We start from the raw sequence: 24384 nt of genomic DNA on the forward strand, positions 1-24384 counted from the left end.
ACAAGGCGGTTTCAGCCAAGTCGAACAAACTTGGTCTCCCCGCGCAATCAATTTTATTCGATTTGAAAGAAAAACATACGCGACGGCATAGCTTATTGACTCGAATTTGCGTACAAATTGAATGAAGTAGAAGAAATGTAATCCATTCAACTAAATCACACATTTTTTTTGAGGTAATAATTTGGAACAAAAATAAAACAAACCATACGGAACCCTGCACGCCCGTCTCCTGAATTACAAACGTGGTCGCGGCCAAAACCAGGTACTCACATTTTCATGTAATTGTTTTTCTCACATCTATCGTATTAACTTTGAACATCAAATCATTAGTTACATAGTTCACTATAGCTCTATCGAGCACTTTGTTGCATTTCAACTGTTACACGCACCTTGGAATAACCCAATGTTTCACTCACGTTTATCTCGTGTCAGTTCCAGATTTGTTTTGCCATAATCGGTCCACGGTGGGTTTCCTGTCCGATCTATTTATGCCTGGCTATGACATCACACGTACCAACCCATTTCATAAGAAGATCCATGGAAGACCTTTGCTGGAACACACTTTGCTGCGTGAATGTCGCCTATCACCTGACCCACAACGCTGTCAACCTTATGTCGAATCTGTCGTCATTGACAATCTCGCAGCTTACCAACAGTGGGCTAGCCGTTACATAACATTTTCTTCAGCTAAAGCCGATGAGCTAGACGAGTCTGTTCTTATCACTGCTGTTTCTAGCGCTCAAGATAGCGATTTGCTGAGCATCCAAGCCGCATTGATGTCGGGTAACCTGGTCATTATGACTCACATCCAATGTCCTCAAGTGAACGCCTCAAGAACTCATGCACCTATTATTATGTCCGAATACGCTCATAGACTACGTTTGATGATGCAAACGAAGACGGATGAAGAAGAAGAAATGGCTAGAATTTGCTGAAGATTTTGGAGCCCATTTTGTTGATCGAGTGATTCTTGGAACTGAAGTCATTATTCGTTTTACGCTGAGCAGAAAAACGGTTGATTTCTTTAAAAGAAAGAACCTTAGCTTTGATGCGCAGGCCACAGCGAGCGCACTTTACATTTTGTCTCGAAACAATATTTCCGTTAACATTTCCAAAACAAACCAAAAGGTAGCAAGGGATTTTGTAGCAGCCGCTCAAATGCAAATTTATTCCGGTACGGCACTATCCGCGCCGCTGTCTGACTTGCAAACAGCTGACCAATGGGTTCGTTCAGCCCTGAAACACTTTGCTGTAATCAGTCTTCAACTAAAGCCTATTGAACAGCTCTTCGCTCAATTGTTTCAAAATAACACCCCAAAAATTCAAGACAAGTGGCAACTAAGCCGAAAAAGGATTTGCCACCAATTTTTGTCACTCGCGTTGAATGGCAAGTGCGGAAACCCCAACAACAATAGTTCTAAATCTCTTCCTCGACAAATGCAGCATACTAATCATCCGGACAACGAACAATTCAGCGACGTTTTCGTACTTCCATTGCTTCAAATCTGGACCAATCGAAGTACTGTTTGTCTCCGCGCTTCCTGGAACCACTGGTATTGTAGAATAATTGTATGATTTCTATCATTCATATTAACAGTCTACTCGTGTCGTATCTTTGGTTTCACACACAGCTTGGAATTATGCCGTAATGATCCTCTATGTTCGGCAGCCACAGTTTGTCTAACTTCAAATGCTGCTGTTTACCAATCAAAAGACAAAAAGACGGTGCCTTCATGCCCAGCAGAATTTCGAAGTTGCGATTGTGCTCTTCATCGACAGCAAGATTTCAGTCATGGTATTGTATCACAGAGAGTGATAACGCTGGTTCCGGCGCGACAGGATTTGCGACCGGTCACACTTCGCGGATTCGCAGTGTATGGGCAAACGCTATTTTTGGTCGATAGAATGACTGATGTAGCCTCATGCGCACGTCTTTGCAGCCGAACAGCTGCGTGCCAAATTGCTTCCTTTAGTCAATACGATGTAGGTCAACACAAAGTTTGCAAACTTTTTAGCAACATGACTGGAAATGAGCTAAGAAGAAAAGGACGAGCCATCGTAAGTTACCCTTTTCTTCTACCCATTTTCATTTATCCTATTTGTCCATCGCAGCATTCTAAACATAGAAATTGTGAAAGAACAATGAATATTCGTTAATTACGGTATCAAATCATGAATTTGTTCGCCTTTTATCCCAAGTTAATTTATATAGTAAATGTTGGCTGTATTAGGGCAACTGTGTACGACGTTACTTAATTCACGTTGGAGAAAAATAATTTTATTTCCTTTTTCGTTTCCAATGCAGACAGTATTCATGATGGCTACCTTTATACCATGTTTCTCTGGCGAAATTGAATCTGGGAGGGCCAGCTGCCCGACTAATACAAACTGCTCTTCCTTCTATGGAATGTGCGTTTGTATGCCTGGTTACTTCAAAAACGGAAGCACTTGCCTTTCTCGCAACCACGACTACCAATACGAAGCTGACGATGGTTTACAGAAAGCTCTTCCTGAGAATAACGGTGACATTAACGGTGACTTCAGTAGGGAAACATAAAGAGACGGATCAAAATCACAGGAATCATCAAATTTCGTCTTTTTTTAAGAAGCCTTCTAAACAAGACGTTTCACATTGGTCTAATGATCATAAAGTGAAGGAAAATTTCACGTCGAGTGCTATCTATGTATCAACTACTGCCTCTTATACATCAAGCACTATAGCGAACATGCAGATGGAAACTGCTGGACCAAATGGTAGTGAAGTTCAAACGACTACCAATCAGCAAGACCGAGTTTCTAATACTGAGGGTCCCACTGCTGTTATTGCACTGGTAACCGTAGCAACGCATCGTGATCCTAGTAAAGACAAAATGACATACTCAACCATGCGTAGCAAATCTTCCTATGTACCGTGGCAAATGAGATCCTGGAATAGAGCTACGACGGCTTGAAAGTTAACATCATTAAACGGGCATCGTACCAGGCCATGACAAAATGAAATTTTCTTTGTAAATCTAACCCAAAAATGAAGCACCTACATGTTCGATATTTAGCACAAAGCTGTACCCAATAATCAGGATTTCCCGAAAGGGATTCTGTCTTGATGAGAAGGACATCATTGTTAGTGTTTTCCGACATTAGATGGCGGTTTTGTTTCTCGTCAGATGGCGTTCACGATACGAATACGATACTTCATGGTTCTAATGTCGGCATCCTTAATTTAAATAAATGTCATTCTGAAATACGTGTTTCCGACAATGGCCGTCGAATTTTTAGTAAGAGTGTTTGACGGGGAGATACTGCCATCAAATGGAAGATGAACTACTACAATAAACTGTATTTAGCTTGTTTAATTTTGCAACTCTTAAACCCTTCCTAATCGTTTAATTTCCAGTCCTTACAGCGATTCTCTGATAATTGGCGCCATGTTTGGCTGTTTGCAAATGGCCGAAAGGTAACCACTCAGGCAGTCAACCATGGTTTTTCTGCAAACAGGTTCTGGCAGACAAAGAAAAGAATAGGTGAGTCTGAAAGGAACATAGGAAGAATCAGTTTGCTGAAATGTACAAGTAACATCTCAAAATTTCATACATGAAAATTTTACTTATTTTTAACTTATACCTTGAATAAGAATAATTGTGCTTGCCTGTTGTGTTTTGGTATGATCCTTTCTAAAAAAAATCAGCACTGACACTGCAACAGATATGAAACACAATGTTGGCAACTGACTTCCTCAGGCAATGCCATTTAGAGTTTTAGACATTGCAAAGATTCTGCTACATAAGTTCGTGATAAAATAATGCAAATGGAGGTTATGTCTTTTATATGTGTGCAAAACCAAGGAATTCACGATACTGCTTAGTTATGTTATCACCTGCTTTTATCCATCTGCCTCAATTCTGATTGACACATATTGCAGAAAGCAAGTTTCAGATATGAACATGGAGTAAGACATGTTTGTTTAGTACCTTCAATTTACTTTCCAGAAATGGTTGAACACATATACCAAGCATTTGTAATTTTTTCTAAAAGCAGGTTCAAGCCAGCATTCATTTGTATGCTATGGATGATTTTATTTTTAGATTGAGCAAAATAGTGCCTTTCTGATTCAGTGACTGGAAATGAATAATAATCAAGGCAAGTGACATTCATTTAGCTTTTCCATGAAAAAGTGAACAACCGGAAAGTTAAATTTGTTTGTTTTTCAATTCCATTTTAGGATCCTTTTTTATTTTTTTAATTTTTTTTTGTATTTTTATTTTATTTTTTTTTTACCATTTGGACCTACTCTTGGTGTCGAATAGGGAGTATCAGTTCCTTTAATATCCACCACTGCATCCAGGATGGTTGTGTATAAAACTTAAGTTATACCATATTTGTAAACCTTAGTGTGAACCCCAAACTTTATCCTAGGGCAATCTTTTGCAAGTTAATGAAAGAGATTGACATGTCAGCAGCTAGCCTCCTTAAAAGAAAAGGTAATTCATATGGATAGAAAGTATTCAAAACAGCTATAAGCATTAAGACAGAAATGAAGTTCAAGGTTTTTTGTTTTTTTTTATTTTACCAATATTATTTAGTCTGTGGTGTGGTGGCATTATGTACCTTATTTGATATGTGCATATTTTTCGTAAATTGTTAAAATTTTTAAGGAATTTGATTTCCAGCAGTTACATAACAAGCAAAAAGTGCAAGAAGATAGAACAAAATGCTAAAGAGCAACAGAAGAATAAAAGACTTCCAACCTCCGCCCAAGAATCATTAAACAAAAAAATGTTCTTAAACAGGTATTATATGAAAGCTATCTTATTTTGGGAGGTATGTTTGATGTTGGCGACTCTTTAGATCCTCTTTTGCAAATTGCTGAATGTGAGGTGAAAACAGGTACAGTATAGTGTACAGTCAACGAATTGTTCACAACGTCAACAAACAGTTGACAAATCGGTAATAATGTTAATAAAGTGACTTTTTTAGTAATCTTAAATTAGCAGGAAAAATCTAAAGCTGGAGGATGATTCATTTGTTTCTCATTACTAGTTTTTTAAATAAAAGGTAAATTGGTAAAATGAAACAACACATGACCTATTGCTTTAGATCAATTGTTTTCACCCACCCACAAAACCATGGGGTGATAGATGATATAAAAATTTATTAATTAAAAAATTTTAATTTTAGGTTATTGATCACAGAGTCAGAGAATAATGTGTGGAATCTGATATTCTAGCCCTGGAAACCCCAGGCGCCTTTCTGCTTCAACAAGGCTATAAAGCAATTATAATTTCAGGAGGTAAAGACTGAAACCAAAAACAAAGCACAGACATTTTTTTAGTTGGCTTTTCCGCTTAATGTTATTGTTACACTTAACTTTTGGAAACATAGAAGTGTATAGAAATGTTCAAGGTCAAATCGATGAAATGGTTGAGCCAAAAAAGAACTTTATATTACTTTTTAACAGGTCTTAACTCAGTGTACGCGGCTGATGCCCCACTATACGACCCAGCAATCTTTAGGCTGCGGTCTTCCAGTGCTGGGAATTTGTTATGGCAAGCAAATACTCAACAAGGAGTTAGGTAAACAATTCTGTTTTATATCACATTTTTATCATTCAAATTGTTTTGTTTTTTTTGTTTTTTTTTCAGTAGTATTTAAAATGTCAGAAATAACAATTATGCAGTAAAATAATTTGAACGTTTTTACGTACTTTGATTGAGTCCGCTTCATATAGCTTCTTCGTGCCCTGATGCCATAAAGACTCATAATAACGATTCCGAAATGGTTCGTCAGTTGCACCTTCACGACCGTATAGTAGAACCTTTTAAAGGTAATTGCATTGAGGTATTTCCTGCGTTATGGCATTTTAGTAAGATTCTAGTAAGATCTTTACTTTTTTCGCAATTTTTCCCAACAGACTTCCATATAGATGAAGTAAGAACCTTAGGTCGCGAGCTGGGTCTGCCCGCAGAATTACTGGAACGTCACCCGTTTCCTAGTACCGGTCTGTCAATTCGAATCATTTACGCCGAAGAACTATTCATGGAAGCTGATTTCGATGAGAAACAAGTGCTGATTCGTTTGATGGTCGATTATGCTAAAATTACGTCGGAAGAAGATCGTTTTCTTCTGGAAGAACTGTCTAGTCGCAACCAGTATGTTGCCACGCTACTGCCGATTCGCATTGTCGGTGTTCAGGTACAAGAGCTTCGCAATTTAGACGTTATGTTGGTGGAGTATCAACAGAATGTTTATGGATCAATGGTTATATCGTCATAATGAATAGTAGGTCAGTGGTTCGACCCCCATTAGAGTGAACTGTTCGAACTAAACATGATTTATGTTGATGATTTATGTTATCGTTTTCGACTGAAAATCATAACATGAATTTTCAATCTGCACAATTTCTGTTATCTCTAAGTGTCCACATGTTGCAACTACATTATATAGAAATACAGTCAACATGTTCATGTAACTCATGGCTCTATGGTTGAGCACCGGTGTGGTATGCTGAAAGTCTAGGTTCGATTCCCGACAGAGTCAAAATGCTATATGGTTACAAATAAGTCAATGAATATTGTTCACGCAATGGTAATCACTATCAATTAGCGTATAATCCTAAAATTTCATAAGATGAATGCGAAGTAAGACAGCGAATATAATGGCGGTAAAATAATCAAATGTTTTTCGTGTACAACTTCACCTAGGTACAGCAATGTGCAAGAGCAGTAGATTTCATAACAATATCAGTTGTAGCTCAGTGGTAGAGTATTGACTGTATACGCTAAAGGTAGTGGGTTCGATCCCCAAGCAGCACATGTTAAATTAATGAGTATTTAATAAGAAAGTTTCAATAAAAGCAACGTATGTTCATACATATGGAGTAAATGAAACTAGAATGAAAATCTGCAATGCAATTCAAATGGAAGCAAATGCATGAAATGAACAGCACAAAATTAATATTTTAAAATATTTGTATTGTTTAAAAAGTGGTTAGTAGTTTAAGGCAGTGTCTCAGCTTGCCAGACACTGCCGCAATTGAACTTGAATCCCCGGGGAGATTACCCGGGGCGTGGCTAAGAGAAGCCGGAAGAGGATGGAAGGTTTCGGACAAGTTTTTACGTGAGCGATTAACCGTTAATTCGGATTTGTGGGTAGCCTCTTCGCCCTCCAATGATATCATAGAACTCGAGGACCCCCACGTCCCCTTTCCGGACAGCGCACTCACAACCTTTGCTGCTGATCACAGTAGGGGCATGACCCCCTACGGGCTTATCATAAGTCAAGGGGAAACGGGGCAACAGAAAAGAAGGGAGCCCAGATATGCACTTTAATTTTTAAATTTATAATATTTTATCTTCGAGATGAATCAGCGACTAAAGGTAACGTGCAGGTAGCGTCCTTTGAAATTTCCGCATGCTCTTCCAGCTGTTATCGTTTTAAAATCTCGTTCAAGTATGTACCTCTTTTGATTCAGTATGATTATTAACCTATGTTTGAATAAAGGAAACGAAACATTAATCAATACATAAACGATTGCATATCAATATGCATTCAATAAAATTCGTGCAGTCTTTCCTTACCTCTCGTTATGGAGAACTGATAGTATTCATTGTATTCAGCTAATGGTTTGACATGACATAGTCCGTTGCCTCCTCCTCGCCAGATCTCGTTGGATTTTAACATTCATCTTGCATGGAAATCGTCCAATCGGCATTTGGTCATTACTTTTCTCTTTAATACATTTTGTTGATGGATGCGTAGATGGATGCGTTGCTGGATAGTAAGTTGCCGGACGAAGCGGAATACCTCGTGCGTTTCATCTGTTTGGATGCGGATGACTTGTTAATGCATAACATTTCCGTTCTTTATGTCAAGGAAAAGAATACCCTCTTCCGATTTGCCTTTGAAGGTCGATATAACCTCGAGATAAGAATAAGGCATCAAAGTTTTCTTTTAAAATTTGAAGATTAGTACAACTTTTTTCGAAGCACAAAGTTATTAATTACGTGAGGAATGACGTCGAGGAAGTGAACATCATTCCGATTGATGCACCGGACGGCAAAGAAACTCTAATCAAAAGCGACCACTTTTCTAATACCTATGCAAACAAGATAATAAATTGCATTTCAATTAGTTTTAATCATGGGTTTTAAGGCAGAAAAAACCAACAGAGCAAACCTTGAGCTTTGGCCTGAGATGGTTCAAAATGTTCAACTTCATTTCAAGAGCTCTGCATCAGAATGACACACTTGGGAGGTCTGGAGGGGAAAAGTGGCCTTCTTAAAGTGTCAGGATCCCTTGTGGTACATTGATAGCAGGAATGCAGGCTGTTTGTTCAGCAGCTGGCATAGCTGACAAGGCGAAACACCACCACATACAAAAAGCAATCTATTTATAAAGTTTCCTTTTCAATACATACCCAACAATCAATACTGAATAGATAACATCATACCGTAAATTTTTTGACGAAAAATCCTTTGAAACACAAAACAGAGAAACGTAACAAACACCCATTTAACTTGTCACTCGTAATCTTCATCATAGACGCACATCATGGTTTCCAAAATGGGCTTCAATCTTCTGGATTTTATCATAAAGCTAAAGATTAATGCAAGGATAACAATGTTTCTCAATTTTAACTTACTCACTTGTTATAAACACATAAAATAATGAGAAAACTTACAAAAATATCACAGCAAAAATATGTTATTACACAGCCATAGCAGACGACGGTAGCGTGAGCGTTTTGACGAAATGCAGCGTTTTATTCTGTGTTTTAATATGGCATGCTAAAGAATTTTTCAGTACCTGATTTTTCAATAGACATTGTAAAATCTTTTCGTATGCTTATGATAAAGAATCGAATTTGTTTTAAAGTTAGAGGATCAAACGTTTTTACAATCCAAGGTCCACTCCGTTGAATCGCCCTCCGGGCTCCATTCACGCCGTTCTCGGCACGATATAAAGTTGTACTTAAAAACTCTTTTGGCTATCGGGAAGTTCTTGAACACCGTGAGCCGTTTAGTTCTTTTGGGTCAAATACAATCGTCAAAGGATAAAAAAATGGATTGTTTCACTTGGCTTTTAATTCCACAATTACTGCCTATAAATCTCGTATTTTGTTAGTCATTTTTCCACGTATGCTTTAAGGCAGAGGCTAGCAAAGCGAATAGCCGCGTCGTCATTGCGTTTCAAAAGGCGCAAGTTTTTTAAAAACACAACGTTGTTAAAATCGATATTCTGTGGGCAACATGAATAATCAATTGATGTATTAATCAATAATCCGATGGACACGGCTGTATTCAATAAAAGGCTCCAATTATTCATACTTGAAATCGGTGACTGCGTTAAAATGATGAATGTTTGGAACTGAAATTCTCACAATAGCCCATATATAACCATAAAAAAATCAGGCTGGTAATGGTACTGGATCTCGGCCGATTTTCTCTTTCTTGGGTTTTGGCTCCTCTGTCGGAACGGAAGGCAGTTCAATTTCGGATGTGTCAACATCGGAAATTTTAGGTACATCAGGTAGACTTTGCCTAAGTATTTCTTCAAATTCCAAGTCTACAGCATCTTCATCTTCAGTTGTCAATGCCCCTGCTAAAATGTCATCGATTTCCTAGCAGAACATAATAAATGAGCCATGATCATACACATATAAGAAGCTGATGGGCACCTTCTGTTTTTCAATTCCTTCTCTAGTTTCATCCATGATTTTATCAATATCCTCAATGGAAAAAAGCTTGTGGACTTCCTTTAAAGATTCATTGCCAGCTTTTAAACTATTCAAAACCTAAAATATGGGCAAATGTTAGTTTCTATCAAGAAAGAAAATTCATAAAATTTTATACCTGCATCTCAACTTGAGCAAATTCAAGATCATGAACAAGTTGTTCAACTGTGTCCAACTGTTTGTCTGTTTTCTCAACTAGCTGCTCTTGATATCTTTTCTTTTTTAGCAATAATTTTGCCCGTCTAAAATTAGAGGTATTAGTGTCATGTACTAGAAGAGTATTTTGAATTACTTTAAAGTGACATTGCCCTCACTCTCTCTTGTCTTCTTTAAGAAGTTTGCGTGCCAGTTCTTTATCTTTTTCAATAACTGTCAGAATTTTCTTCTGATACTGTTTCAGTTTATCCCTTTGTTGTTTGAGTTGCTGTAGTAAAGTAGATAGCAATTAAATTATTTAATCATTCATGGTTTTTGTCAAATATAAGATAAATACAACAATAATGTCGACAAGAACTTACCAATACTGCTTTATCCTGTTCGGTAACCCGGGTCTTTTTTTTAGTGCCAAAAATATTTCCCATCGTTACTAATAAATTGCTTAGCTACTCAACCAAGAAAATTTTTTTAACACTGTTATCATAACCAAGGTATAAAAAAACACTGTTTTGAAATAGATTTTTTTTTGTTTTTCAGTTTTTCAGCTGTCAAATTTATCACGTCAATAAGCTTCGATAAAGTCGACTGCTAGCAAATCACACTTGGTGTACAGCAAAAATAAAACCACGGTACAACAGTTAACACAAGTAGACAAACAAAATACCGTATTGGAAAATGTACAGGAAGGGTTTCCCAAAATTCCGCTACGAACGCCACCAGTAACGTAGCCCAACGGCGACGTAAAAATTTAATCCCAACAAAATAAGCCCGACTTTAAATTTTTTCTCAAAAACCTAGATGTTACTATGAAAATAAAAGATTTTTATTCAAAATTTAACGAGGATTTCCATCGCGCACATACTTAAAATTGATGTTTAATTTGGTTTCAACAATAGATTTCATTGAATTCTAAGTCAAAATTTTTGTCGAGGTTTTTTCGTTTATGGGGAAGAGAGATTCAAGTTCGGTTTCTAAATGGTTGGTGCCTTAAGTTCTGAAACGTGTGGATTGCAGGATCTTTATAAAATTACAGAAATAAATGGCATGGTGTATGTTTTAAACCAGAGAACAGGAATTGTCTATAAAAAAAGGGGGTGAAATGGCGTTCCGTAGTACCGTTCTAAAATTACTGATTAAAACTGAATATATGCATATACTGTACATAACCTGAATCCATAATATAACACAAGCTAAATATAGCAAAAATTTAGCATCTTATGACTTTTCTCGCGAAACTTCTGAGCTGTTGCAATGTGCCAGTTTTGCTATTTTTGCATGCTACAATAGATGACCGGTATACCTTTTCGCCTTTGCAAGTCAACGTCTTTAAGATACCCTTGTTTAATTCATAAGAAAATGATTTCAGACTAAGACGACGACGCTGCTCACTACCCAACTCAACTCTCACATTTAAACATTGTATTGCGTATTCATGTACACACACAAAATGCATTCACGATTTTGTCTTGAATCCTTTAAATCGAAGAGATAGAATCATTCAATATTCCAAGTTTCAATGTAGTTGTTGTGAATACGGAGGCCATAGATTAGGTACTCATAGACCTTAAGCTCATACTCTTTGACATAGTGGAAAGAAACTGCGTAAGGTGAACAACACTCCATACCCTGGCGACGAAGCAAGAAGAGTGTCGGTTAGTCAGATCACTATCGAAACATCTCAAACACGTAGGCAAAAATTGATGTAACGTTTTTCTGTGTTTATTAGAATAAAGGTACCTACTTGTCTGATGGGATAGAACGCCCACTGTTGCAAGAATGTGTCAGTAGGGTACTTTATCATATCATTCAAACTCAAAGGCAAGAAGCGCTCTATCTTGTTTTCATCCCGAGAATCACCTGCTGTCACGTTTACATTTTCTAAGCAGCTCCCTTTCAATACAATAACAATTGGTTTTACAATAGAAAATCAGTGAATAATAAAGGTAGAAATGTAGAATAATACCCAAATTGACATCTTCGTGTCCTTTGGGGCCGGAAACGCACAAACTGCCTGTAGTATCGCTGCTAATGTCTGACGAGTCCATTTTAGGCAGAGCAATTTCAACAAATCGCCGGATAGCTTCTTTGCTCAAAACATACCCCGAACCGCCAGACATGAATCCTTGTTGAACACCAGGATTTTTGTATTTGAAGCCGAGATGAATAGCTGCCGAAGAGTTGAAAGACGAAAGCTAAAAAACGCATATTTTCCAGTACGGCATACCTGAGCAAGCAAAAAGAAATCATTTTAACCATACAAATGTAAATGTTTAAACAATGCTATTACGTATCGTCATCTGCTTTGTAGAACCATTCAGCGTCATCCAAATGATGATGGTAAAGATACTTGAGAGCTTCTTTAGTCTTTCCCCATAGATTTTCGTACGTGTCATTCATCGGTAGAACGACAGCATCCGGCAACCTATCATCTAGTTATTTTGAATTATCTTAGAAAATGAGTTAATCTTCAAATTTTCAAAACGTTTTTGTGAAAGCTATAATTTCGATGGGGTAGAAAATCAAATACCTTGAGCAGAACTCACGAACAATAACTTGTCGCATCGCCCTCCCCAAGTCTCCTTGATAAGTTGTGCTCTGGAGTGAGTTTTGGGGGAAGTAGTAATCCAGCAGAGAATGCGACAATGCCTCATTTGAGGCTTCGCAGATTCGGTCTGCAAAAGCCTTGGCTGTCGACCAAGTTCACTTTCGAAAGATTCACATACAGAAGATGGTGCTAAAAGCCGAGTGGCCAAAAAGCCAAGTACCAAACCGGCGAAAATTCCTTTCGAGGACCGAATGATTTGCCACAGCTTCCCGCAATGAAAATTTCGTTTTATCACTGCCATTCACTAATGCTGTTGCTTACTGCCAAAGTTAACTTTGTCGATCACTATGCAAGTAACTCGTGAGAGAGAGAAAAGTTCGCAGCTACCATCCCAGACCGATTAACAGTCTCTATCCTATATATAGGAAACTTACATCGTACAATGATTTTATAATTTATAGGTCGCTTTCTTTAGTCTTCGAGCCATGAGTTATTAACTGAAATTGACTTAGACGTCACCAATGGCTGTCTTGCTTTCAAAAATGTTAATGGTACAGTATATCTATGCCCTGTAGGGTCGCGTGCTTTTCCATTTGACTTGCGACGCAACTTTTCACATATGCTTACTAAATTGGGCTCGATACACAATTATATTCGATTGACGAGGAAAATGTCAACCAGTTTATGATTTTAGTGTGGCTGTATAACATTGCATAACCAATCAAAAGAAGGCTATTTCTCTAAAGTATTAAAATATTCAAGGTTCCAGTATGAGAGATCCTTGTTGTTCTCTCCCGATCTAAGTAAAAAATGGGCTTTTGCGCGAAGAATTGACCAGTCTACAGTATAATTAGACGCGCTTGTCGTGTTTGTCCAGATGGAGCCACACCCATTATTGCTTTAGTCAGCTGGAATTTCTTTTTGAAAGGCAGATTGTCTGCATTAATATCGCTTCGGGTGACACACGTGCGTGGGAGTAGAGAGGCGTGCGGTATTTTTCGACCACAAGTTTGACTTGTTGTGTAGTTCTTATCAAGTCCCTCAGAGACGGAAACGTTGTGGTTGTGAGCGGACGTGTCGTTTGCATACGCTTCAGAATATTGACGTTTGATTTTTTAAATGTAAAATTTGATAGTGGTATCGATTTACTGGTGGAATTTTCGAGGTACACTCATTCTATGAAACGATTTTCGGTAGTGAAATCGCGAGCGTGACATCTACCCTTCCAGACTAAAGGACACACACATATAAACTTAAATTCGATGTCTGGTTCCAAAATTACGTCAACTCTTATTTTGATAGGCACAGCTGTGTTTACGTAGCCATGGCGTGGCACACGAAATTTCACTATGCAGCGGTACTTCTAGCGTTAACAGGTGAGGGAAATATTTTATGAAATTTGACTTGATACAGGCAGACTTGTGCTGTCTGATGCCGTACCGTGAATAGTAACGGACCAGTGCCATATAAGCACTAACATCGCTAACGGCTATTGGCCGTCATCACGACTCTTTTGAACGCGTCTATACCACAGCCCTTGTCTGGTGCCAAATTCTGTGGATGACTTCAACAGCTAATTGAATTTTTTCTTTTGGACTATAAACGACACAAAACAGTTTTCTTGGAAAAAACGAAATGCGAGCCTTCTTGCGCAAACGGTTCCAGCTACGTAGCTGACTGCCTCCACACTTACCTAGAAAGAGATTTCCCGTCTATCGAAGCCATAGTTTTTCCAAAAAAACGAGGGTTTGTTTCACGAAAAATAAATAAATCCTAAGTGGGAAATTGTTAATTTTCATCTTTTTTGGCCAGAAATCAAAAGGCTAAAGTGTTACTACTAGACGGGCCAGAACTTGAAGATCAATGCCAGTAAGTTTTAATTGCGACAAACAAAAATTGCTATTTGCGTTGCATCATCGTGTTTCTACTTAATTCTAGTCGCATTGGAGAAGTTGTGGAATGTTTGGAAGATCTTCAACCGGATTGCTATTATTACAACGAATTTTTCCCGTTCCGGCATTTGGTAGCATCACTTCGTAAATCCATTAACTGGGTGTGTACGCCGGAACACCTTCGCAGTCGATTTCGAAGTAAAGCCAACATTAAATCCATTTCTATAAGTTATTCTTAAATTTGAACAACCTCCTGCTAAACAGCATTGCTCAATGCCTTCAACTGCTTGGAGACTGCTCGTCAACAAGCCAGCTCTCAAGGCCAGCCTTGTTTCCATCCTAACATTCCAGCGAATATATGGTGGGTGAAATTCATACGACAGTATTTAAAGGTAGATTATTTTTAATGAAGCTGCAATTTAAAATTCACAGGCAACGAATCGTTCGACTTCAAAGTGGGACAGAAGTCTGCAAGTAAGTTTTAAATATTCCTAAATTCGGGAATTAAAAATTCTTTGTAAAGTCTGTGAATTTTTCAAAATTTTCCGCCTGCTATTAACGACACTAGAACAGCTATAGGGTTATTCATGTCGTTTGCTTGACCCTCTGTAGCCTATAGAAGATGCGCACATGATACCGCCATGTGTTGCCTTTGGGATATTTATATCTTTCAGCTCTAGTCGTAAAAATACAAGCAACATGAATCCTACTATTCGGGACAAACGTCTGGTTTTAGACATTGTGACAAAAAAAGAAAAATCGCCTAATCTAACGTTGAAATAATACCCATCGTAGACGCCTCTTTAAGTTAAATTCAAAACTATACGTTACAATGCTGAATTGAATTAGAAAATCTGCCTAAAGAACAAGCTCTTAGTTTTTACTTACTAATCTAATCTGACTGAGAAGTTTAAACAGCCTGATCATTAGCCTGCTTCGGCGTCGATAACCACTGTATTTAAAATAAATGTTTGTACTTTCTTTAACAGGGCATTGACCGGCCATATGAACTGCACCCAAAGTTACACCACCAGCTGTCCCGTTGAAGCGCAAGTCGTTTATAAAGAGTTAAATCAGTTATTTTTGAATGCATGGTGTACACCATCACAGATCTTTGCAAGTCGGGCGGAATCAACTTTTCCATCTAGCACTCTCTCTTTAATCATAGCTTTGGCACTTATCAGTGTGTTAGGCTATTTTGTATAAAATATGTAAGGAATACAAAGAACGGAATGAAATTGCTCAAGAGTCAATGTTACCCACTGATCAAAAATTGTCATTTACTTGCGTGGGAATGTTCAGACTCGTGATCGCTCTTGTCCACGAATCCCAGCGGGCTTCCGTGCGAGCAGAGAGAACTACCTGCTTGTCAATAGCAATCGAGTACGGTAAAGCAGAAGAGCCGAAGCTAATAAGTTTTCTAGACGCATACCACTAAACATCACGTCCGTTGTAACGGCCGGTTCTTCTCCTCCATCCAAATCCATATGAACTACAGCCACGCTGTCATTGCCTGTTCCGGCGATTTGTCTTAAGTTATTGGCGAATTCAATGTCGTGTCGTTCGGTTCTTGACAAAATATTTGAACAGTCTTCCGCCGTATTGGGCGTACAGAGGTACATCGGAATGTTGGTTACGCCTACGAGATATATACACTATGCTAAAAATCTATTTCTATGAGTGAAAGAAAGTAGGGGACTTACAGGGTGAATTGAGAACGACTGACGGTTGCCCAAGTCCCACGCTGAAGTTTACACCGATAGGTGCATTGATTGACGCAGCAGGAACGATTTCAATTACACTGAGAACTCCGCTAGCACGTGTAATACTGGACTGATAATTTTCTTCGTTTACCATCGAGGTTCCCACACGATTGTGTCTCATGTTCAACTGACTGCAAATTTCTAAATTAAAAATGATGATCATTTGACGCAAATGTTATGCACTTATAGTTGTTAACCACCTTTTAAACTTAGGCTGTCACTGCCTTTCACCAAGTTCTTTAGCCTTTTCCATTTGGCTCTCAACCATTGATGGGATCGAACGGAAGAACGCGGCCAGGATTGTGTCAGGTCGGCCCAAGCAATATCTTTATCACTATCCAGCTCAGTTAACCTGTTTGTAGGAAAATAGATGAATATATTTTTTTTATATAAAATAAATATAAAACTCCAAGATTGTATGGGCGTTATAGAACCTGTTTATTAGATGAATTTCATCTTCATCGTTCCATTCTACGGCTCCAGCTCGTTTCATGCTGCAATAGCTTAGCCACTTTTTCCTGCACTGTCGTTCACTACGGCTTCCTACACGATGAGCAACTTGAATCCAAGGTATACCAGCTACCGGATTTTCGCCCGGTAGACACTGCGTAAAGGCAAAAACAGCTTCAAACAGAAGATCTTCTTCTTCCACTACCCAAGGTCCTATTTCATGAACATTTTAAAATTTGCAGGTTTATAGACGTATGTCTTAGACACGACCTGCGTTGCAATCTTCTTTAAGATGACGACATCGATCTTTGATGGATGCTGCAGAACGTCCCATTGCTAAACCTATTTTCTGCCAGTCATTACCATATTCCTTCCTAAGCTCTCGAAGCTTTTTTAATTCTTCTGTACTGTATTTTCCTATATGATTCTTTGAATCATACATCCTGAAAGAAAAAATGGAGCACAAGAAATAATGCTCACTCTGTTAATGATTTCAGAAAAATGGCATTAATAATGCATACCTCACAACTCTTCGATAAACTGCAAACAATGGTCTATTGATTCCTCTGGCAATAGTTTTATAGAAATTTTTTCGCTTTTCTTTCCCAGATTCAAAAATTATTTCACATGGGTCTTTTATTGAGTAAGTCTAAAAAAGTGAAGCAAAATTATTATACCTCCAAAGACTTTAAATCTATATAGTTATATATAACTTGCATCACAGTAATCCAGTATGTTTTGCTTCAGCTGTTCAGTTTCTTCTTTGTTCCAAACTCCTTGTTTCCAAGCTTGCCCTTGATTCTTCAATTGCTCTTTTTCTTGAGAAGTTGATGTCCAGCTGTGAATGTTTAACATATGACTTTCCTGCATTTCTTCATGCATGAACATGGTTTCCTGTATAAATTTAGCAATATTTGGTCAATTCTAGAAAGCAGGTAAGGTTCCTTGGTGCAACTGAGGGAACAAATGCATAATTTTTTACAAGTGCTAGATAGGCAGTGTCAGTAATTTACTTTATACCACACGATTACAAAAACGTTGTCTGTTTTTCCCATTTACCTCACTGTACGAAATTTGATTTTCGTAATATTCTTCGCCCTCCAAGTTAACCAAATACTGTTCTCCGCCCAGCACGTGAAGTGAAACTTCTGGTGTAGGTGTCTCGCTATTAAACTGGACAGACTCTGTCGCCATTCTTAAGAATTTTAGTACCGATGGCTGACAGACAAATTGATGTTTTGAAAACTGAATAAACGTATATGCTTCACAAGTAAACAAATAATATTTGCTGCATGGCGGTAGTTAAAACATGGAATGAGTAAAAATGTCAAAGAAACACCTAAATGGCGGAAATTTGATGTGGAAACTGGAAAGTAGTGAAAATCCCGCGGTCGAGCTCTTGTAATCGCGGTGACTGGGCAAACATTTGAAGTTGCATTGTTTAAAAGTGCATCGTTTTGCCTCACCAGCAAGGTGAGGCGAAAGTTTGTCAAGGATTGTGCAATTCGAAGACACACAGAAACACGTATGCTTCTCGCCACCGAAAACGAAAATGCGAAAGCAAATCGTTTGGTAGAGTTAATTGGTACTGTTTATTACTGAAAGCTCCTTAAGCCCATACATTGAAAGTTGGTCCACTTTACTAGTCTACCGCACAAGAGGTGACAGAGACACTGTTATAAAATAAACTGAATGTACTGTATATCGTATCTATTGTAACTGATCCCCAACACCAGGGTTTAAATTTTGAACTATCGGTGGTGCAGCTAGGACATATTGAGATTTCGCAACAATAAAAAAATCTCAAAAGTATAAACGACACGACAACTCGAAAGTATATCAGAAAGTATCTGGATGCCTAGAAATCCTGTGAGTGGGCAATCGCCAGACGACGGTTGGCGTCTGCACCCAGCGCAACTCCTCGTTTAGGAATATACGGGGTTTTCCGTGGCACCATTCTGTTGTATCCAACCATAAAACGCATTAGATATTTTCAAAAGGTAAATAGAACTATGAATTCATCTTACGTGATACAATCAATAATAGGGCAGACGGAGAGACAAAGCGTGCAGCCCGTACAGTCCTGATTAACCTTCGGTAGATGGGTAACTGGATCGAAAACGATGGCTTGATAGCCGGAATCGTTACACGTCATGTAACACTTACCGCAATTGATACACATTTCCTGTCAATCAGTTTTTCAAACCGTAATCGTGAATGACAGCGTGACAAAACTCTGTTTGCTACGTTGTTTTGTTTACCTCATCAATCATGGCAACGACTTGTTGTTTATTATCAAGGTCGCCATAGGTTCCAATGCGGTCAATAGCAGCAGCAATGATGGCACGAATAGCGGGAATTGGTCTAGCAGGTGCGTTCGGTGGCCGCTGAGGTTGCGGTTGATATGTCTCGTCCAGCAGATCATCTGCTTTCTTAAATTCGGCCAATTTCTTCTCACGTTCCTTCATGAAAGGTCCGAAATTCGGCAAATGCTGTGGGAATCAATGAGTTTCTTGTTAATTAAAAGCCCCTGTAATTATTTGTATTAGGGTATACCTGATCAACCACCGTTTCCACCTTGGGAACCGGTTTACCGACTTGGTGTCGAATGGTTGGTGGACTCTGGCCGTCCCATCCTTTAAGTCCGTCAATGGATTTGAGATACAAGAGCGTTTTAAGGCCGGTGATGTAATCATCCACGACGGTGAAGTCTTGATTCTGTACGGAGCTACAGATCTGTACACGAAATGTTTATTTATTATTGCCCCTATAAATTGTACAAATCGGCTATAGTCACCTGGAGAACGCTAGCTCCGCACTGGAGGAACTGCAGGGCTGCATCTGCCGAATCGATACCACCCGTGGCTAAAATGGGGAATCCGGGTAGAGCCCTTGCGATGGCTGACACTGCCTGATACGGAGCCGTTCATTATTTAAAGTCAGCTTATCACATAATGGTCGGTTATGAATACTTTCAAAGCGATGGGCCGGATCGCATTGCCTGACATGCCTCCATAAGTTGTCTTCTGCTCTTTACCGATCGATGGCCAAGCCGATCCATCACTGCGCACTCCCATTAGTCCTAATGGAGGCGACCAAGAATGAAAATTAATTCAGAAAAAGAGAACAGAATAAGTTCAAACGAATTATCGTTCAGACCTGACACTGTATTGGTGGCTGTCACGCCATCAGCCTGGCCTTCGTAAGCGGCTTTTGCGATGGCAACTATTGAAGTGACGTTGGGTGTCAATTTGGCGAAAAACGGAATGGTGACGGCTGCTCTTACCCACCGGCAAATGTTACGCACAAGCTCAGGATCCTGTCGATAAATATATATTGGTATAAAGCTAGTGATTCAACGGACCGGAATATTTACCTGTCCGCACGCCAAGCCCATCCCACGCTCTCCCATTCCGTGCGGGCACGATAAGTTTAACTCGAGAGCATCAGCTCCGGCAGCGGCAGCCATGCGCGCGAGCTCTGTCCAATCGCTTTCATTATAGCTGCACATGATACTGGCAATCAAAATCTATTGACGAAAAAAAAAAAAAAGTTTGTTATACTTTGGAGAATAAAAGTAGAGATCGAAGTTGAGATTGACGGGAAAGTTTTACGTGATTAGGAAAATCGGCTTTGAGCTCGGTGACACTCTGACACCAATAGGCAGCAGTTTTTTCCGAAATCAATTCGATATTGAGGAAAGATCCTTGGCCAGGCCCATACATATGTCCAGAAGTGGTACCTCTCACGATACGAGGTGACACATTGGTTACAATATCCTGACAAACAAGGAAAAGTTCATGGAATTCTGCGTGTAAGTAAGAAGCATTTTTACAGACCTTATCCAGCGAAAAGGTTTTGGTGAGGGCAAATCCCCAGCCGGCTTCAAAACCTCGGCGGATCATGGCCGACGTGGTGGTGGGCGGTGCCGAAGCGAGTCCAAAAGGATTGGGAAATTTGAGTCCGCACATTTCCACACTTATATCAACCATGTCAATGGGCGTGTAAAACTTGGGCAATTTGGGTTCTGATGAAACGATCGATCCGTGCGATCCCTGCGTGTCAACAAACGATTTAGCTTTGACATGGCGGCAGTTGAGTGACAAAAGTCGAGCACGAGGGTTAACGCCCCGTTTCGGGTTCACCAACCTGAATGTATTGGTGCAAGTACCAAGCGGCAGTTTTGCCATCGTTAACAGACTCGACGGTTGTCTCGGCAACACCGGCAATGTCTCCGCCACAGAACACCCATTCTAAACTAGATCGCATTGTGCGTGTATCCACTTCCGGCAATCCCCAACGATTAAACTTGAGTGGCTCCATTGCAGCTTTCACTTCATTACATAAAAAAAATAAAAAATACAAAACAATTATAGAATTAAAAATCTGAACTTTCCAAAAGTAGAAACTAACCGTCCGGATTTTCTAGTCCAGAACCGAACGCGGAAATGATCCAGTCCGCTTTCAAACGGACTTCTTGCTCTTCGTCTTCTATCCACGTTCCGTCATCCAGCTGTTCAGTACGCAGGAATTTGATTCCAGAAATACGGTCACCTTTGATAATGACTTCTTTTGGGGCCAAGAAAGGCATGAATTCGCATTTTTCTTCAATGGCCAAACCCATCTGAAAACAGCCCAACATAACAAAACGGCCGTTAAAAATTCTTTTGTCAACAACCATCAAATCGAGAGCGTTTCGTACCTCTTCCGGCACAGCACGGACGTTGTTGAATCCTTTGCGGAAGACGACGAATACTCTTTTGGCACCGCAACGCAAAGCTGACGTGGCACAATCGAAGGCCGTGTCTCCTGCACCGAGGACGATCACATTCCCGTGCAACGATGGCAGTGCAGATTTGCATTTGCACATTCCTATACAGGCAGAGGACATAATTTATTTCCCGTTGTCACAAAATCGATGAAACATCCATAAAGATACGGTCGGGAGGAGAGAAAAAAAATGACAACTGAGCCGGCCAACGTACCAGGTTTGCTGGCAGCTGAAACCTTGGGCAGGAAATCCTTTGAAGTATAAAAACCCATTTGTTCTTTCAAATTTTGAAAGATGGGGATCCTTTTAGCTTGCGGTAAACCTATTCCAATAAAAACTCCTTCGTAGCCTTGCTCTTTCAAGCCCTGAAAATTGGGGAAAAATATATTGACAGACGTATATTTGTTTTAGTATAGAAGGAATTGATCTCTTCATACCTGCAGCGTTATGTCTTTAACGCTTAGCGATCTGCCCTGAACGATTTTCACTCCCAGATCTTTCATCAGTTCGATTTCGAAATCGACAACCTCGTAAGGTAGGCGATACTGGGGAATTTCGGAGGAGCTTGAAGACACAAAATCTTTTGTTGTTTAGTTTGTTCATTTTTGTGTGAAAAATATACGCCTCAGCTGATTTGATTCACCTGAGACCGCCGATGCTTTCATTCTTTTCAAAAATCGTCAAATCGGAATAACCCATTCGGGCCAGAAACGTGGCACAGGAGATTGAAGCAGGGCCACATCCTAGGAGAGCAATTTTCGATCGATATCCGGGACCTAGATCTTGAATTGCAAGATCCGGTGGGTGGATTTGCGGAATTTTCATTAACTTAAACATCTGTAGAAAAGGAAACGCGAATCAAGTGGCTCATTTGTTTTTTAAGTTCGTTTTCTATCGATCAAATATGCTATGCGTGTTCAGCTTATTGCTTGTTACCTCCGTGGCGAATTGCTGTAGCCCTCCAATGTTGATGGGCCCCTCTTCCGACGCGTACAAATTGCATCCACCCACGCATAGGTCGCTAGTCGGACACACCATTCCGCACGTGAGACCCAGAGGATTATCAGAGAAAATTGCTTTAGCTGCTCCGTAATAGTTCTGCCATCAAAAGAATGATAGCCTAAGAAGAAGCCGTTTTTTTTTGTTATTTTTTATTGCCTTTGTTATTGATTACCTTGGTAGAGATACTACCGATGAAACTCTTGACGTCCAACTGGGTCGGACAAGACTTTTGACACGGGGCGTCGGCACATTTGAGGCATCGTGCAGCTTCGCGTACGGCCGCACGCTCGCTCAACGTCGTGTGTTTGATGTCGTCAAAGTTTTGGTATAAATCCGGTGGTCCGCACGACTGAATAATCGCATGTCAAAAAAACAGAAGACATAAAAAATAAACGATGATTTCCTTTTTAACTTTGATGTAGAACGGAAAGAACGAGTCACCTAAACTAAACTGGGATTGAATTTCAATCAGTAAAAAATTTAAAAAGACTTTTACGTGATGAAGTCATCTGAGCATCAATTGAATTCGTCAGATTGTTAATCAAGCAAAGCAGGAAATGACGTCTTGCAAAAGATATATTTGTGAGAAAGATTTAACGAAGTGAAATAGGCAAACGACGGTTGGCTTATATTGCCCCAGAAGCCATTTAATAGAGCGAAAATAATTGATTATTTACCTGGCAATTTTTATCGCCATTGCGTTTCCAATGTTTTTTTATCTTCTTGGTCTCGACAGACGGAACTAAACTGGCAAATGGTTTGATCTTCGGGTTCAGTGCCAAAATATTCTGCGAAAAAAAAAAATCAAATTATAAGGTCAATAATTATGAAATGCATTGCGACGAAAAGACAAAAAGAAAAATGGTAAACACGCCCATAAATCGATTTCTCCGGTTTAAAATGATAACCTTTATCACGCCATTTTGTGCGAGACGAAGTTAATTTTTCTGAAGGGAGTTGAGATTTTGAAATGTGGCAAAACTCTTAGTTCCCAGCAACCAACTTTTAACCTTCGGGAAGTTACGTAAACAGAGACTACCAGGAAAGGCTTCGGTATTATCGTGATACCACTTGCCCTCGAGCCAAGTTTGATTAGAAAGTAGCAAAACACTGCGTATTCAGACAACTTGCAAAGTTCGCTGTTGCCCGTAACTCAAATGAAATTCGTTTAGGAGCCCAAACACGGCGCTTAACATTTGGGCACCAGAAAAGTTTCATTTTAGCTACGAGGGTGAAGTAAATAATTCAATTTGAAACCACGTGCGTCTCGAATTTTCATTAGCGAAAAGCCACACTGAAAATAGTAAGGCATATAATGTTAGTATTTATGTTTTCAAACTTGCAAATAGCCCGCCACGTCGCTAATCAGCCATTGGCAATTCGACAGCATGCCTAGCTGAAATTACGTAGTGCAAATAGTTCACACATGTTTTTACGCAGTTCCCTATTTACCTGTACCGACTCCGCCCTCTTTCGTCTCCCAATGAGCTTGTCATTAGGCTTACGTAAGTTTCTCTCTTGCGCGCCTTACTTTTCCACGACAACAAGTCGTTTCGACTCGTTATCCTCCATTGTTTTTTAGGACTTTGCCCAAGGATAACCGCACGGGCGTAATTATTTTCCTGTCCTTTTTAACTCTATTGAACTTTAAATAAATGTGTTTGGATTCTCCTTTTTGCAAATGGTGCACAAAATCTTACCTCAATATCGGCCACATCACGACTCAATCCGGGATTATCCATTACGAATGTAGTTCAATCACTTTGGTTTTTTAAAAGTTGTTTTGGTGAACTCGTGCACTGTCTGCTTTGGTCGGTTGATGCTGGCGTCCGATAAACGATGAGTACAAACAAACGGCCCCAGCAGTCGATCGACGAATGAACGGGATGCAGGGAATTAAAGACGTCAGCTGAGTAGAGTGTCAGGCAACGACTGTTGAGCCAGACGAAAGCAAAGAAGTTCCAAGGTTCCACGTTTCGTTTGACACTCGCAGGGTTCTAAAAATCGCAGGTTTTATCCCGGAGCGATTTCTATTCTTGGGGGGGCCGCCCGGGGCCGCCTTCTTAGTCCCTACA

At 39.5% G+C, this 24384-nt stretch overlaps 6 protein-coding genes, 1 long non-coding RNA gene and 1 pseudogene across 13 annotated transcripts; 3 read left to right on the top strand and 5 right to left on the bottom strand.

The window, feature by feature from the left end:
* Positions 1 to 167: 167 nt before the first annotated feature.
* LOC116924808 lies at positions 168 to 2983 on the top strand. Its single transcript, XM_032931377.2, is given in 5 exon segments — positions 168 to 262; positions 433 to 923; positions 925 to 1553; positions 1632 to 2058; positions 2306 to 2983. Coding segments are annotated over 4 exon segments (1743 nt in total). The 5' UTR covers positions 168 to 262; positions 433 to 488; the 3' UTR covers positions 2558 to 2983.
* Positions 2984 to 5202: 2219 nt separating this feature from the next.
* On the top strand, positions 5203 to 6466 carry LOC116924813 (GMP synthase [glutamine-hydrolyzing]). Its single transcript, XM_045175558.1, has 4 exons — positions 5203 to 5287; positions 5456 to 5571; positions 5725 to 5821; positions 5909 to 6466. Exons 3-4 carry the CDS (start codon positions 5773 to 5775, stop codon positions 6268 to 6270), a joined length of 411 nt encoding a protein of 136 aa, XP_045031493.1. The 5' UTR covers positions 5203 to 5287; positions 5456 to 5571; positions 5725 to 5772; the 3' UTR covers positions 6271 to 6466.
* A 967-nt stretch (positions 6467 to 7433) lies between these two features.
* Positions 7434 to 9123, bottom strand: LOC116924830. Of its 6 annotated transcripts, XR_006648049.1 has the most exons (6): positions 8678 to 9121; positions 8447 to 8592; positions 8173 to 8382; positions 8001 to 8092; positions 7575 to 7944; positions 7434 to 7481 (listed from the first exon to the last, which is right to left on the bottom strand). It is a non-coding gene; the product is annotated as an uncharacterized LOC116924830 (long non-coding RNA). The 6 variants fall into 6 exon arrangements; XR_006648050.1 differs by having other exon boundaries at positions 7575 to 8092; positions 8173 to 8345; positions 8678 to 9123; XR_004395188.2 differs by having other exon boundaries at positions 7575 to 8092; positions 8678 to 9120.
* Positions 9124 to 9232: 109 nt separating this feature from the next.
* LOC116924828 (charged multivesicular body protein 6-A) lies at positions 9233 to 10502 on the bottom strand. Its single transcript, XM_032931406.2, has 5 exons — positions 10249 to 10502; positions 10045 to 10154; positions 9849 to 9972; positions 9674 to 9790; positions 9233 to 9616 (listed from the first exon to the last, which is right to left on the bottom strand). The coding sequence occupies exons 1-5, from the start codon at positions 10309 to 10311 to the stop codon at positions 9404 to 9406; spliced, it is 627 nt and encodes a 208-aa protein (XP_032787297.1). The 5' UTR covers positions 10312 to 10502; the 3' UTR covers positions 9233 to 9403.
* A 788-nt stretch (positions 10503 to 11290) lies between these two features.
* On the bottom strand, positions 11291 to 13073 carry LOC123473972 (annotated as a pseudogene).
* A 394-nt stretch (positions 13074 to 13467) lies between these two features.
* Positions 13468 to 15561, top strand: LOC116924827. Its single transcript, XM_032931405.2, has 8 exons — positions 13468 to 13596; positions 13734 to 13807; positions 14048 to 14177; positions 14244 to 14300; positions 14370 to 14521; positions 14588 to 14684; positions 14756 to 14797; positions 15313 to 15561. The coding sequence occupies exons 2-8, from the start codon at positions 13756 to 13758 to the stop codon at positions 15527 to 15529; spliced, it is 747 nt and encodes a 248-aa protein (XP_032787296.1). The 5' UTR covers positions 13468 to 13596; positions 13734 to 13755; the 3' UTR covers positions 15530 to 15561.
* On the bottom strand, positions 15366 to 17858 carry LOC116924820 (cyclin-D-binding Myb-like transcription factor 1). 2 transcript variants are annotated; one of them, XM_045175718.1, is made up of 9 exons: positions 17596 to 17858; positions 17254 to 17430; positions 17058 to 17185; positions 16807 to 16979; positions 16521 to 16749; positions 16287 to 16438; positions 16027 to 16227; positions 15756 to 15962; positions 15366 to 15685 (listed from the first exon to the last, which is right to left on the bottom strand). In XM_045175718.1, the coding sequence occupies exons 1-9, from the start codon at positions 17728 to 17730 to the stop codon at positions 15600 to 15602; spliced, it is 1488 nt and encodes a 495-aa protein (XP_045031653.1). In that variant the 5' UTR covers positions 17731 to 17858; the 3' UTR covers positions 15366 to 15599. The 2 variants fall into 2 exon arrangements, with proteins under 2 accessions (XP_045031653.1, XP_045031652.1); XM_045175717.1 differs by having other exon boundaries at positions 15366 to 15688.
* A 251-nt stretch (positions 17859 to 18109) lies between these two features.
* LOC116924817 (dihydropyrimidine dehydrogenase [NADP(+)]) lies at positions 18110 to 24240 on the bottom strand. The gene is made up of 20 exons (XM_032931386.2): positions 24010 to 24240; positions 22987 to 23097; positions 22482 to 22658; positions 22244 to 22405; positions 21951 to 22144; positions 21745 to 21871; positions 21522 to 21672; positions 21239 to 21408; positions 20950 to 21160; positions 20686 to 20870; positions 20376 to 20591; positions 20151 to 20315; positions 19913 to 20065; positions 19696 to 19855; positions 19509 to 19618; positions 19334 to 19447; positions 19093 to 19272; positions 18798 to 19028; positions 18564 to 18721; positions 18110 to 18494 (listed from the first exon to the last, which is right to left on the bottom strand). Exons 1-20 carry the CDS (start codon positions 24049 to 24051, stop codon positions 18395 to 18397), a joined length of 3117 nt encoding a protein of 1038 aa, XP_032787277.2. The 5' UTR covers positions 24052 to 24240; the 3' UTR covers positions 18110 to 18394.
* Between the last annotated feature and the right edge of the window lie 144 nt (positions 24241 to 24384).

Source organism: Daphnia magna, linkage group LG6, assembly GCF_020631705.1.
Source record: "Daphnia magna isolate NIES linkage group LG6, ASM2063170v1.1, whole genome shotgun sequence".
Lineage (NCBI taxonomy): Eukaryota > Metazoa > Arthropoda > Branchiopoda > Diplostraca > Daphniidae > Daphnia > Daphnia magna.